The sequence below is a fragment of the Oncorhynchus mykiss genome, chromosome 15 (genome assembly GCF_057628025.1).
Source record: "Oncorhynchus mykiss isolate SJ-2025 chromosome 15, ASM5762802v1, whole genome shotgun sequence".
Taxonomy (NCBI): domain Eukaryota; kingdom Metazoa; phylum Chordata; class Actinopteri; order Salmoniformes; family Salmonidae; genus Oncorhynchus; species Oncorhynchus mykiss.
The window spans coordinates 27,369,631-27,384,160 of NC_143036.1; the positions used below are offsets into that span (position 1 = coordinate 27,369,631).

The 14,530-nt window shown below is 42.8% G+C and overlaps 2 protein-coding genes across 14 annotated transcripts in view; both read left to right on the plus strand.

Moving 5' to 3' along the window:
• The first annotated feature begins 301 nt into the window (after positions 1 to 301).
• Positions 302 to 2,731, plus strand: LOC110489891 (cytochrome P450 2F3-like). The gene has a single exon (XM_021562852.3). It carries the CDS (start codon positions 499 to 501, stop codon positions 1,972 to 1,974), a length of 1,476 nt encoding a protein of 491 aa, XP_021418527.2. The 5' UTR covers positions 302 to 498; the 3' UTR covers positions 1,975 to 2,731.
• Positions 2,732 to 2,932: 201 nt separating this feature from the next.
• Positions 2,933 to 14,530, plus strand: part of LOC110489893 (dnaJ homolog subfamily C member 13) — a 53,097-nt gene continuing 41,499 nt past the window's right edge. For 6 of the 13 annotated variants that reach the window (XR_016486624.1, XR_016486625.1, XM_021562853.3 and 3 more), the window contains exons 1-2: positions 8,902 to 9,192; positions 10,390 to 10,470. Coding sequence is in view for 9 of the 13 variants with exons in the window: in XM_021562853.3 (XP_021418528.2) it covers positions 9,086 to 9,192; positions 10,390 to 10,470 (188 nt within the window). In the remaining 4 variants the exon portion in view is untranslated. Of the gene's footprint in view, positions 2,997 to 5,427; positions 5,647 to 8,901; positions 9,193 to 10,389; positions 10,471 to 14,530 lie in introns of those variants that run through there. The other 7 variants (XR_016486626.1, XR_016486627.1, XM_090199706.1 and 4 more) reach the window with 3 other exon arrangements.

Here is a 14,530-nt window from a genome sequence, read left to right on the forward strand (position 1 = left end):
CATGGCATTGCTTATATAGTAATTATACAGTAGGCCTATTGTTTGTGTTTGCGCTTGTCTTGTTGAGTATTGTCGTGTACATCTTCCTCAGTTTTTATGGTTGTATTTTGTATTTCTTGTATTTCGTCATTTTTGTATGATTTTGTTTTAAACCTCGACGGACACAGTATAAGATATGAGTCCTTTCCACTCCTTGGGTTTTTAATTTGCTTCGTTTACATGGGTGCAAGGTGCATTCACGTAATGTCAGCAGCCAGTCACTGATCTGTTGTTCAACTCTGTCCCAGAGAATTATCAACACAACCCCTTATCTCAGCAAACATTTGCAACACAAGCACAGACACTCACACAAACAGTCAGGCAGGCAACATAGACAGACAGACAGTGTTGCACAGAAAGAAGGTAAACACTAAAGAGAGGTGGGTTAAAAAAAAAAAGAAGAAGAAAGAAAAAGAACAACAAGAACAAGAGACGTTGTTTGTTTTGCAGGCCGGAGTAATGGAGATGTGTAGTACAGTGATGTTGGGAGGCCTGGTGTTGGTTCTTCTGTGTTTGTTCATGCTGAGGAGGAAGAGACACGTCCGTCTACCTCCCGGACCACGCGGCCTGCCGCTGATAGGCAACCTGCTTCAGATGGACAAACATGCCCCCTACAAGAGCTTCGTCAAGTGGAGTGGTGTTTATGGGCCAGTGATGACAGTGTATCTGGGGCCCCAGCGGGCCGTGGTGCTGGTGGGGTACGAGGCGGTCAAGGAGGCTCTGGTGGACCAGGCTGATGACTTCACAGGACGAGCTCCCATCCCCTTCCTGGTCCGAGCTACCAAGGGATATGGCCTGGTCATCAGTAATGGGGAGCGTTGGCGCCAGCTGCGTCGTTTCACCCTGACCACGCTAAGAGACTTTGGGATGGGCCGTAAGAGGATGGAGGAGTGGATACAGGAGGAGAGCCAATACCTCATAGACAGTCTGAACGGCACTAAAGCCATGCCCTTTGACCCCCAGCCCTTCCTGAGTCGAACCGTGTCCAACGTCATCTGCTCCCTGGTGTTCGGCCAGCGCTTCGGCTACGAGGACGACAAATTCTTGCGCTTGCTCAACATCCTCACGAACTTACTGCGCTTTGGAAGCACCGCCTGGGGACAGCTCTACAACATCTTCCCCTGGCTGATGGAACGCCTGCCTGGTCGGCAGCATTTCATGTTCAGCCAGGTGGACGAGCTGAGAGGCTTTGTGATGAAAAAGATCCACGAGCACCAGGAGACCATGGACCCAGGCATCCCTAGAGACTTCATAGACTGTTTCCTCACCAGACTCAACCAGGAGAAGGATGTGTCCTCCTCTGAGTTCCATTATGGGAACCTGGTGTCCACAGTGTTAAACCTCTTCCTGGCAGGAACAGAGACCACCAGCACCACTATCATATACGCCCTCGTGCTTCTCATCAAATACCCTGACATACAGGAGCACGTGCAGCAGGAGATCGACACAGTGATTGGTCGACACCGCGTCCCTCGAGTGGAGGACAGGAAGTCTCTCCCCTTCACCGACGCTGTCATCCACGAGGTGCATCGATTCCTGGACCTCGTCCCGCTCAACCTCCCACACTACGCTACCAAGAATATCTCATTCAGAGGGTACACTATCCCTCAGGGCACCGTGATCCTTCCCATGCTGCACTCTGTTCTGCGAGACAAGGACCACTGGGCGACGCCAACAACCTTCAACCCCAATCACTTCCTAGATATGAGCGGAAACTTCCAGAAGAACCCTGCTTTCTTAGCGTTCTCTGCAGGTAAGCGTGCCTGTGTGGGAGAATCTCTGGCTCGTATGGAGATCTTTCTTTTCCTGGTGTCTCTGCTGCAGCGTTTCTCCTTCTCCTGCCCTGGAGGACCTGACAGCATTGACCTCAGCCCAGAGTCTAGCAGCTTCGGTAACATGCCGCGCCGTTACCAGCTCATATCTACCCCCCGCTGACCAAGAGGGGAACTGCAGCTGCACCACCGGAGGAAAACTCTGGAGGAGGAGGTGTAGAGATGAGGGACCGGTGTTTTGACTAGATAGTAATGCAATGGATGCTGAGGATTCAGGCTAGTGTAATCTGATGAGTTGGAGGCTGGTCCAGGTAGCAGTGTATCTTTCACTTGATCAGTTTCTTTCTGTCTAAGCAATGAAGTCAATTTATATGGGGGTGAGCTAGACAATGACGCTGCATGTTAGTTAGAGGATGCATCACATTGCATAGGAAGGGAAACTATCAGCTTATGCAATGGTGAAGTATTTCTACTCTTTCGCTGGCTTTATTCTTCTTTTTGAATCAGAAATAAATACTATATTACGTATACAGTATACCGTCTTAATAAAACTTTGGAATTTGTGTAATTAATTGTTCCAGGATGACATACCTGACAATGCAATAGGGTACATAAAGAGAGTACACATTAGGCCTATCGCATGACACGTTGACCTCTTGATGTGTGGCCACATATTGTGCCGCCCTATTTTTCTAATTGGCTCAGAGAAGGTGTGTTAACTAGCTAATTATGTGATCTGTGACCTTTTTTACAGGCCCCCGACTCTGTTAACTTGTTGTTGCAGATCGGAAACCCCTTATCTGTTTGTTTGACAATATCTGGTTAAAAGATGAATATGATGTATAAATAGACAACATGTGTGTGGGATTTCATTCCCATTTGTCTCCATGTGAACCAAATAAAAAGTTAGTAAATGTTCATTCGGCCTCCCTTTTGGCCTCCTTTCTCTGAAGCCTGTAGATATCAATGTATGGTCTGTTTTGCAGGATCGTAGGGAAGGCAAATGCTCCCTTTTCCTCTTGTGTCTATCTATAATTCAATTTAGCTAATGGGCAGCACATGGTTGGTAGGCCCTTGAATCAGATGCTCCATAACGTGACCACTCCGTGTCCCTGTCCCACTCTCAACATCACTCTGCCACTCAGTCACAGAGGCCAAGATGTTTCCCATCTACATTCAAGCGCGGTGAGTTCTTACACTTTATGCCAGGCAGGGACCCAGGTGTCACTAAAATCAATAGTCTCGGTTTGTGGAACAGGCTGGCAGGACACTCCTACATTGTGTTGTATTGTTTAGAGAACAACATCTAGAGAGCTACAGATCAACTGTACACTGATTGGGTGCAGTCAGTTCACTGTCTGAGTCACATGAGACAGAAATATCCCACATTTCTAGAAACTTTGTTAGTTTCTATTTTTGTTTGACAAGGCTATTTTGGTGACTGTGACCTACAAGCTGAGGTCAAAACCAGACAAATGTAATGTTATTGTTACATTCAACTTCGCTTCATATTTTGTTTTATTTGATCTACTCTGGGAAGGGGGAGTGCACATTTGTTGAGAATGTTCTTGTGATGCGCCATATCTAAGTCAAATGTGGTCTCTACCAAAGTGCACTGTAATGTGTGTTAGGTAGCCTAGGGGTTAAGACCCATGGGGCAAGTAACTGAAAGGTTGCTGGTTTAAATCCCTGACCTGACTAGGTGAAAAATCAATTGATGTACCCTTGAGCAAGGCACTTAGTCCTAGTTGCTCTGGATAAGAATTGTTTCTAAATTGAATAGGGAGGTGGTGGAAGGTTCAACTACTTCATTTAATATTTGTATGACATTTTGAGATAATAGATACAGTTGCATCTTAAATAGCCTACTCATTTGCATTCAGTGGTGGAAAAGTACCCAATTGTCATACTTGAGGAAAAGTTAAGATACCTTAATAGAAAATGACACAAGTGAAAGTCACCCAGTAAAATTCTACTTGAGTAAAAGTTGAAAATTATTTGGTTTTAAATATACTTAAGTATCAAAAGTAAAAGTATAAATCATTTCAAATTCCTTATATTAAGCAAACCAGACCGCACAATTTTCTTATTTTGTTTTCTTCATTTACGGATAGCCAGGGGCACACTCCAACACTAAGACATAATTTACAAACGAAACGTGTGTTTAGGGAGTTCGCCAGATCAGAGGCAGTATGGATGACCAGGGATGTTTTCTTGATAAGGGTGTGAATTGGACAATTTTTCTGACCTACTAAGCATTCAAAATGTAAAGAGTACTTTTGGGTGTCAGGGAAAATGTGTGGAGTAAAAAGTACATTATTTTCTTTAGGAATGTAGTGAAGTAAAATTTATAAAAAATAGAAATAGTAAAGTGCAGATACCCCCCAAAAACGAATTAAGTAGTACTTTAAAGTATTTTTACTTAAATACTTTACACCACTGTTTGCAAGTAGAAACCATCAACCCTAACCTATAGGTTATGTCAGGTGAAAATAGACATGATCCTGCCGTTCCCTGCTTTCTGCAGGAAGGTCAGGATGTTGTCTATAGTGGGCGCTACTACTCTCTTAATTAACGGAATCTGTATTCTCCAGCAGGTGGCGTTTTTTGTTTTGTTTTTGCTCATCAAGCGAGGAGTTTTGAATGGAGGTCAGTGAGAGTGTCGAATTTGGTTAACAAAACATTTTATGGGTTATTTGCAACGTGTGGGTTATTTGATCGAATAGACGTTTCGTAATGCTTAGGTTGTTACGACCGTACTGCAATAAGTAGGACATCTCCGCAACTTTGAGAAAACCCCCCCACTTTATATCGGAGTTCTGCCTGTTGTTCACACGCGTATCTGCCCTCTCATTGGCTAGAATGGTTCCACCTGATCTTGCCTGGTCCCGACTGCCTTCCATTTAGAGCGGCTACTTGAGTATCTGGTCAATATACTGAATAATCTGTGGTAGAGGGCAACATTTATGCAGCTGTTTATTTTGAAGGCATAGTTCTTATCCTATTTTATATTCCTCTGCAAATTCTCTGGGTTCACTGATTATTGGCTGATCTAAGGGCATCTATGCATTTGTTGCTCTCAATTCCCAAGACTGAGTCTCTTTGACATGATACTGATCATAGATCTACGCTTATAGACAACTTCTTTAGGACAAATTTCGTATTCACAAATGTACATTTACAAACAAAACACTACATTTCATTACCTTGAACTATATTTTAAGACAATTAAATACTCTGTCAACAAAAAAGCAGTTAGAATTATAAATGTATGCATGCAGGCTCCCGAGTGGCGCAGCGATCTAAGGCACTGAGGCGTCACTACAGATCCTGGTTCGATCCCGGGCTGTATCACAATCGGCCGTGATCGGGAGTCCCATAGCGCGGCGCACAATTGGCCCAGCGTCGTCCGGGTTATGGGAGGGTTTGCCCGGGATAGGCCGTCATTGTAAATAAGAATTTGTTCTTAACTGACTCGCCGAGTTAAATAAAAAATAAGGTCCTTGTGTAATATCCTTTATATATAATTGTGTTCCCCATGTATTTGTTTGTATTGATTTGTTGTAAATAATAAAAAATACAACTAAAGAAATCAGGCATAGAACGCGCTACTTCCTGACAAACCAATCAGGCACTCATGACCGACAGATTTCGCGCGTGCGCTTTCCGCACTTTCGGCTATCAGGAATATGGCAGCGTCCTGAGCCCCGAGTTAAGATAGCGCAATTAAGCAGCTACAGCATCGGATTGGGAAAACAGAAACACAACAGCCTCGCACATTGGAGGGTGGGGGTTCAGGGTCGGAAAATAATCGCATCTGGTAGCGAGCATACAGGTAATTTCATCTGCGACTGCCACAATGCACAACTCATTTCCTTCATTTTTGAGCTCCATAGACAAGAGCCCTTGCTAAGCTAGCTAGCTAGGCTTACCTAGCTAACTAGGCAGCTTGCTAGCTTCCCCCTTTTGCGAGAAAAACCCACATCCAGTTAGTGTGTTGTTAATAAAATAAAACACTGTGACACTTCTAGGCTGCGCTTATTGTCATGATATGTACAATGTTCATCACTTGAATGGCCATTCCGACTCTCGTCTTTATTCGGTCTAGAGACCACCCCCCAACTTGGCCCGCTGCACTTGGATGTGGCCCTAATAGCCGCTAGCTTGCTACCCAAGCAGAGCCAGATACTCAGCGGCAGCCAAACAGGGTGTGATCAAAGTGAGTCGGCAGTTATCTTATGGAATTGTAGAAACCCATATTTACATTATCTTTCATTGTGTCTGCGAAAGCATATACCTAGTTAGTTTTTCTAACGGAAGTTCCTTGTCAACCTATAGAGGGGTTTTCGAAGAGCATTGTTTTGGTCATGACCCAGTGTGACATGTATTGTGAAATGCATGTTCAAGTTTTATTAGTCGTATGAACAGGACACATGGTATACACCGACCAACGAAATGCTTACCGAGAAAGACATTTTGCAGTCATACTGTGAATTTGAAAGCAGCAGCTACATCCTCAGGCTTGACTGCGCTGTGTTGTGGTTGTCATGCATTCAATAGGATTTATTGTGCTCCTACAGCTACATGAAATAATGTAACTTTATTTATGGAAAGCAATTCTAGGAACAATGCTCATTATTCTGCTGTGTTATTAGTATGTGTAGGTGATTTTACTTCTTAAATTAGTGGTGGTAACACATGTGGGGAGTAATATCTGTCGATCAAATTGGTTGTAGACCTAATGAAGGTAATCTAGGCAACTCCATCGACCCATTACCCGAGATTTAAGTTTTGGAAGTAGCCTTATTATTGATTTTTACCAGCACCATCAGTGCTCAATCAGACACATAATAAGACTAATGTCCACTACAAAGGCTGAGATCCATAAGGCCTAGGGGAGGGCAATTCCACAGTAACAGAATGATACTGAGACTAAGATTCTTCACTTTAAAATGTATGTCAAACAAAAACCAATCATTGCAAAGTTAAACAAACCGTACAACTCTACGCACAAGGTCTACTTTTAACAATTTCCACAAACTGTCCTTTGGTTACCAAACTTTGCATCTGCATTGTTCTAAATCTGTTTTTCTAAAAGGTTCAGTGGACATTGTTAAAATTAGTCCTTGTGCATAGAGTTGTATGCTTTTTTTTTTTTGACCTTCAATGTTTTTTGTTTTTGTACATACATTTTAATGTGAGAAATCTATCATTCTGATACCATGGAATTGCCCTAGTCATTGATTGCATGGACGCTATGTAACGATAAAAAGATCACAAGACCCCTTTCCCTAAAGTTATCAGTTGCAGCGATATTACCAACTTATAACATTTAAAGAACCCTAGTGGAAATGTTGAGGCACCGAATTATCAAACCGCAAGTGTGTAAAGCCAGGCATTTCTTCCTCAGTAGCAGAGTGCTATTATATTAGCTGTCACTAACCAGGATTCCATCCAACCTTTTTGTACAAGTAAAGTCCATTTTGGATAAAACAATGTCACGACAGGCTTGATGGAAACAGCCAATTTTCTGGTAAACTTTCCAAATGTCGCCAAAACAAAAATGCTAGGCAAAGGATATTTTTGTGTCAGTAAAATTAATTATGCAAGAAGTGGCAGGCGCATCACATTTATTAGCAAATATTGATATCATAACTGTCATATGGAAGTAAATGATATTGCGTGCCTCCAATATTGTGAACCCCAGGAAGAGTAGCTGCTGCTTTTGCAACAGCTAATGAGGATACTAATAAAATAAAATAAATATTATGTGGTCCTCCCACTACGACTCGGCGAAAGCATGCAGTTTATTAGGCTACAGATTATGAACTTCACAGGGTGGTGAAAGTGCTGTGCACTGTAATGAGCTTGATGCTCCTTTCCAATCAATATCGAGGGCCTTTTCTGGTGACATGATGATCGATGGTTGGGTGCCGTTTGATAAATACAAATGATCTCGCTCTTTTGTCCATAATAATCTCATCATGTAGGTAGCCTACCTGCATTGTATCTGCCAGCTGTGCCAAGACCAGAGTGGCACATTCACTATATAACGCAATTTTGTTTTTGACAAAACCATCAGAGTTGAAAATGCGATGGAAACCCATAACTCTTTTTTTTATTTTTTATATTCGATACATGGGAATTTAACCTCAAGTAATTTTTCTATGCACTACGTCCTCACACAACGTTTTATCCGCAACAACTAAATTTGATGTGAACACATCTCTGGTGTGAAAATGCGCAGATTTTTAAAAATGCAGATTTCAGAATATTTGCATGAAAATCTGTGTTACACCAGGCTCCTGGCGTGACAACTGTTCCTTTCAGACAAATACGATTCAAAGATGTAAGATTTGACTCTTAAAAAAAAAAAAAATCCCATTACTGTTGCATAATTCTGTGTTAATTGCAACTGCCACAGGTATCTTAATCTTGTGCAGAACTTCAATGATTTAGTGTTATTGCGCAGTCACATGAGAGCAGGTTACACAGTCATCCAATGTCCAGAGAGGCTCTGCGTAGTCAGCACTGTTCACTCACTGCTTGGAAACCATAGGTCGTGTAACCCCCCCCACCCCCCCACTGTGAGGGGTCCGTACAATCCTTTTGCAGCTCTGTCTTGTTGAGTGTGTGTATACCATCCATTGGCAAGCTAAGGAACAATTTTCTTCAGAACCAAGAGTCCAACTAGTTTTCTCTATAGTTCTTCCTGGTCCGAGGTGGCTTGTAACTTTGCAGTAATTGAGCCACAGGAAGAGCTGGGTAGGGCTGTCACATGACCACATCCTGGAATCTGGCCCTTCTCTTAATACTCCTCATCACGGTAACAGAATTAAACTGCATGGCCTTTGAGTTGAGAGGAGTGCAGGTCACGTGGTCACACCGATGCCCATCGCTATTATAAAATTCCATCTGTCTGGGCTGGATTAAATTCATTATGTGGAAGGGTTTGATGCATAAAAAAATCATGTGCTCTGATTCAGAACTGTTTCTTTTAGTTTAGATGGCTCTAGCACTGGTTCTCGTTCAGAGGAAGATTGATGACTAACTTCTGGATTAGTCAGCTAGCTCCTGTCTGGTTTGCTATAGGCTGTGTCAGTGGTGAGTCAAGAGGGAAGAACACTCAGCATATACGTTGCCTAGGAAGTTTGCATGATACAGTTCTCCGTGATTTAATCTTTCCATTAAAGAAGGGTTCGACTCGTCGTCTCTTGGGGGGACACTGGTCTTTCATAAGGACTTATTTTGCTGCCCCTTGCTGCAGGTCCGACATGGAGAGGGAGGAAAAGAAAAGTCCGTTATTTCCAGGAGGATCTGAGCAGAGTGCTGATAAAGGTTCCCCCTGTGACACTGACAGTGCAGTGGCCAGCAGAGAGAGGTTACTACTGCTCCCTGGGCACGATTTACTACTAGTCTACTACTACTGTCTCACTGTACTGTTTGTCTGTCTGTTAGTTACGACTAGTTTTTATCCAGTCACCTTTTCTGTGATGTCGTGTGACTGTAGTTACATTCCAAATAGGCTTAGGTCTAGTATTCTCAACACAAGTACTGAAAATATGGAAACCTCTGTTTGCTGTCTCAGTATGACACATGGCCAGTGTTTCTCTTTCTAAGGGAATCTTCTGCTACGAGTCCAGTTTAGTGTATATAAATATGGAGGTTTTTTTTTAGGGTAAATCAGGAGAGAGATTTTACAGAAGTTATGTCTGAAAAAAACAGTTTCCTCAGGTTTCATTGTTTTGGCAAGATCAATACATTCTCTTGGTATGCTGAGATGACCTACTCAAAGGCTACGTTTTATTTTTGCAATGTTGTTGACCACTTGCATGCAGTTTCCGTCCCATTTTGCTGTGTCGGCACTCTTTCCCCAATGCCTGTAAGTAGGCTATGCCTCATTCTCCACTGAGTGTCTGTGAAAATTTGCACACAGAGGCTTTCAGCGAAGAGAGGTAGAGAGATGAATGTAAATTGTGTGTGAAAGTTGAGGACATTCACAATGACTCTGATTGTAATAGTTGCTGTCAGTCGGAGTATCACATCTATATGTTGTGTCGATTCCACCCTAATTTGCTGTTCAACACTGTTTATTTTGTGTTTATTACCACAGAGTTTGCCAGCACAGGGAGTGTCAACAAGGATTTTCACGCGATGTGTAGAATGTGATCCGCCAGTGGGAAGTGTGTGTGGCAGGTTTTTTGGACCGTGTGTGACATAATGTGCTGTAATGGACGTATTTTAAGCTCAGGGTGGGTTCTGCCTTTGACTTCTCAATAGAACTAAGCATCTGCGTATCCAAATGCCTCCACTCCACTCCCAACTCGCGTGACTACTTCAAGATAGCTGTATGAGGGGAATCCGTCCCTCTCATTGACCTGTGCTCTTCACGCGTTGTTGAATTAGCAAACTGTAGGCCTAATTATTATGCTTGCTGCCATTCGCTCAAATGAAAGTTGCCTGGCGTGCAATTCCGCTGCTCTGACCTGTATGTACTCAATGACGCGAGACTGTTAAAAGCCCCTTTCATCATCCCTTTGAGTCTGTCTCACCCTGACCTTGTTCTCTTGTGTTGCAGGTCTTGCCAGAAGATGAATGTCATCAAAGACAACAGAGACCTGGCCTGTTTCTACACCACCAAACACTCCTGGAGGGGAAAGTAAGAGCCACCTCATATTCTAACGTTTCTTTCCCTGAAAGACCTCCCATTGATACTGATAACATTCGTTCTACCCAGCTCTCCTTGGGGCTGGTTTGCTAGGCTTGAGTTGGGTAATTACTCCTAACTTCTTCAATAGTCAAGTACCATAACTTCTATATGCACCTCTGCTTTGTGAAAGATAGCTTAGTTTTCTTGATGTTCAGGTCACGGTCCGGTGTGTATTGCCTTCTCTTTATCGTTCTCTACCGTTCCACACGGATCCTAGTTGTAGGCCTAGCAATCAGGCAGCAGGACAGACACACTGATGTCAACACCAGAACAAAGGGAAAGCACTGAAATCCCTGACTCAGTGCTTCCATTGTGTTGTGCGTTTCCTTCAATGGGTGACAAGGTGTTCACAAATCACTAGTGTCAGATTCTTGCTAACCCGAATGAATACATGTCTCTGAAATCCCAATATCTAGATAGCGCAGGTTAGACTGCACTCGGGATCTATGACATAAGGTCCATAAGTACAGCTGAATGGTAACCATGTGATCATGAATCAATGGGATTTAGGTCTATATACTATGGAAAGGAAAGAGCAAATGTTACTAAACAAACTGGTCCCAACCCTTTTCTCTGGTAGGCCTCAACAGTGGTGAGGCATTGAGTTGTATACAACAACAGGACCACATTACCGATACCTGCTTCCTAAAATAGCTTTGTCCCATTAAGGCAGCCATTGACTGTGGTAACTTTAGCAGTAGTGCTAGAGCACAGATTAGCCCCGGGCAGGGTTGAGGGCTTCATAATATATCTTCTACACATCCTCTCTGTGTGTGTGTGTGTGTGTGTGTGCGTGCGTGTGTCGACACTGTGAACTGGACAGTCAGTGAGTAAGGCCAGGGCTTTGACTGGGAGGTCAAGAGAGAAGGGTTTTGTGTATTACGTAATGTTGTTGCTCCTCTTCGCTCCCTGTGGCGCATATGGCTGAAGTAAGGTCCTTTGCGGCTTTCTCAGCTTCACCCCAAGACAGTTTTCTTTATTTGTATAGCCTACAGTGGCCTATTTGCTGTGGCTTTTTATGTAACTTTATGGTACGCAGCCACGGTACCAGAATGCAAAGCCGGGCTTCTCTACTGTGAACACGGATCATCTGCCAGGGGGCCAACCTTAATTACAATCAACCTTGATTAGCCTGCACTCTTTACTGAAAGTCCCAGTGTGAGTAGCACTTTTGTCCTTTTAATTAGAACCTCCTCAGTCCTGAAGTACAGTAGAGAGAGCAGGTTCAGTTTGAGGACGAAGCTAGCTACAAGCCTCAGTAGAAAAGGTTCACCACCGATTACACGGCTTCAAAGGGCTTTTTCTGGTGTGTGTGTGTGTGTGTAGTATTTTCCTCTCCCACGGCTGTGTCCCTTCTGTATTCTTAGTCCTTTTAAATCCTGTGACTCTTGGCATCTTAAGGCTGTATTAGACTTGGCCCCGGCATGGCAAACAGGCTGCTCAATGTTGTGGCCACACAAAGGACCTCTCTCAGAGCCATCGCTGCCTGGATCGTGGACCGTCAAGAATCTCCGCTCCCCTGCTGCCATGACGAATCTGCTCTGAGCCGAGCGCGAAGGATTCACTCTACACACGCACACAGACTACATTGGTTACGTTTAGTCTACACTTTACACACACTACTTACACAACACACGGCTGCAAAAACCAGTTTACCAGGAAACTGGTTTTGGCAGCCATGTGATTTGTGTAAGAAGTGTGTTTGGCCAGTGATGATTTCTGAAGGCCTCAGGTCCTGGTTTTTCTTTATTGGATTGTTCATACCTTGAAAGTTTAAGCCAAGGTTATGAGGACATGTGCTTGCCAAGATAAGTGTTGAAGTTGTTCTAGGCTCATACTTACGTAATGGGATCGTAATGAGGATCTATGGCAGTGTGGTAGTTAGCTAGCTAGCTTTCAACCACTAGTCTGTCACTTAGCCTAGCGTCACTTAGCCTAGCGTCACTTAGCCTAGCGTCACTTAGCTTAGCTTAACCGCAAGTGAAGGAGCCATTACTCAGTAATCTGACTGGCTGCTTCTTTTGTCATCTTCTGACTCAGTCAAGGCCCAGACTACATAGCTCATGCTTTATGATAAAGTAGAATGGAGGCTTCTGTCCGAGGGCTTTTGTTAAAATGTCAACGTGAAGTACCTTCAGAAGATATTCATACCCCTATACCTATTCCACATTTTTTTTGTGTGTTAGAGCCTGAATTCAATATTGATTAAATTGATTGTTTTCTTATTCAATATTGCATTTCAATAAGTATTCACACACGAGTCATACTTTGTAGAAGCACCGTTGGCAGCGATTACAGCTGTGAGTCTTTCTGGGTAAGTCTCTAAGAGCTTTCCACACCTGGAGTGTGCAACATTTGCCCAATTTTTATTTTCAAAATGTTTAAAGCTCTGTCAAATTGTTTGTTGGTCATTGCTAGACAACCATTTTCAGGTAGATTTAAGTCAAAACGTCAACTCAACCACTCAGGAACATCCACTGTCTTCTTGGTAAGCAACTCCAGTGTAGATTTAGCTTTGTGTTTTAAGTTTATTATCCTGCTGAAAGGGAAATTAATATCCCGGTGTCTGGTGGAAAGCAGACTGAACCAGGATTTCCTATAGGATTTTGCCTGTGCTTATCTCCATTCCGTTTCTTTTTTTATTCTGAAAAACAAGTCCTTAACGATTACAAGCATATCCATAAAATGATGCAGCCACCACTATGCTGGAAAATATAAAATACTAAAAGTACTACTTAAGTTGTTTTGGGGGGTATCTGTACTTTACTATTTATATTTGAGAACTTGTACTTTTACATCACTACATTCCTAAAGAAAATAATGTACTTTTTACTTTATACATGTCCCTTGACTTCCAAAAGTACCCATTACATTGGAATGCTTAGCAGGACAGGAAAATGGTCCAATTCACGCACTGATCAGGAGAACATCCCTGGTCATCCCAACTGCCTGGCGGACTCACTAAACACATGCTTAGTTTGTAAATGATGTCTAAGTGTTGGAGTGTAGCCCTGGCTATCTGTCAAATAATAATAATTGGGCCATAATATTTGCTTAATATAAGGAATTTGAAATGATTTATACTTTTTACTTTTCATACTTGCGTATATTTAAAACCAAATACTTTTAGACTTTTACTCTAGTAGTATTTTACTGGGTAGCTTTCACTTCTATTAAGGAATCTTTTCTTTTACTTAAGCATGACAATTGGGTCCTTTTTCACCACTGGTCAAATGGGAAAGAATTCCTCAAAACCACACGCCCCTGCAAGTAATTTGTTTATTAGACCAAAATGCTTATCTATGATTATCATGAAGCATCACTTGCGTGTCGCTGCATTTCATCATATGTTCGCACTAAAATGCGACTCTGGTTATTTTCATGTGTTTGGTCTGGAACATTCTCACCTGCAGCAAACTGCACCATGGTCCAAATTGAAACGGACCGAGACCAATCTTTATGAGCGAGCCATGTTTTTTTAAAAACATTTTTAGTGCGCTACGAATAGTGTTCACACTAGTCCAAATGAACCAAACTAAGAGGGTAAACGCACCAAGTTGTTCAACATTTTTAGGCTGAGACAGATTTCCATGCACATGGACGTCTCATTCAGTTTGTGCAGATGTCTGTTTAAACGGCTACTGGATTTTCCTAGCATTAGCATGTTGGCTAAATGTTTGGCGTGTTGCACATAGCAACATTCCTAATGATTTGGATTCAGTTAGGATTTTTTTTTACCGTTAGAGATGTGGGGTTTGTGTGAGCTGCGAAAGAGAAGTGGTTGTACTAAGGTTTCCAGCAGACACAGGAAGTTGCTTAAAGTGATGCGTTATTCTGAAATCTGAGGCCGGGAAAGGAAAGCAAAAGCCCAAAGTTTCTAAAGAGTGGAGGAGGGATGGCTTTAACAGGCATAGATGACTGAAGTGGTCAGTTCAGTTATGCCTAGTTCATTTCTCACAGGCTGTTCTGCCCTGTCAGTGAGTTTGAGGGCTGTACTATGCACTCTTCT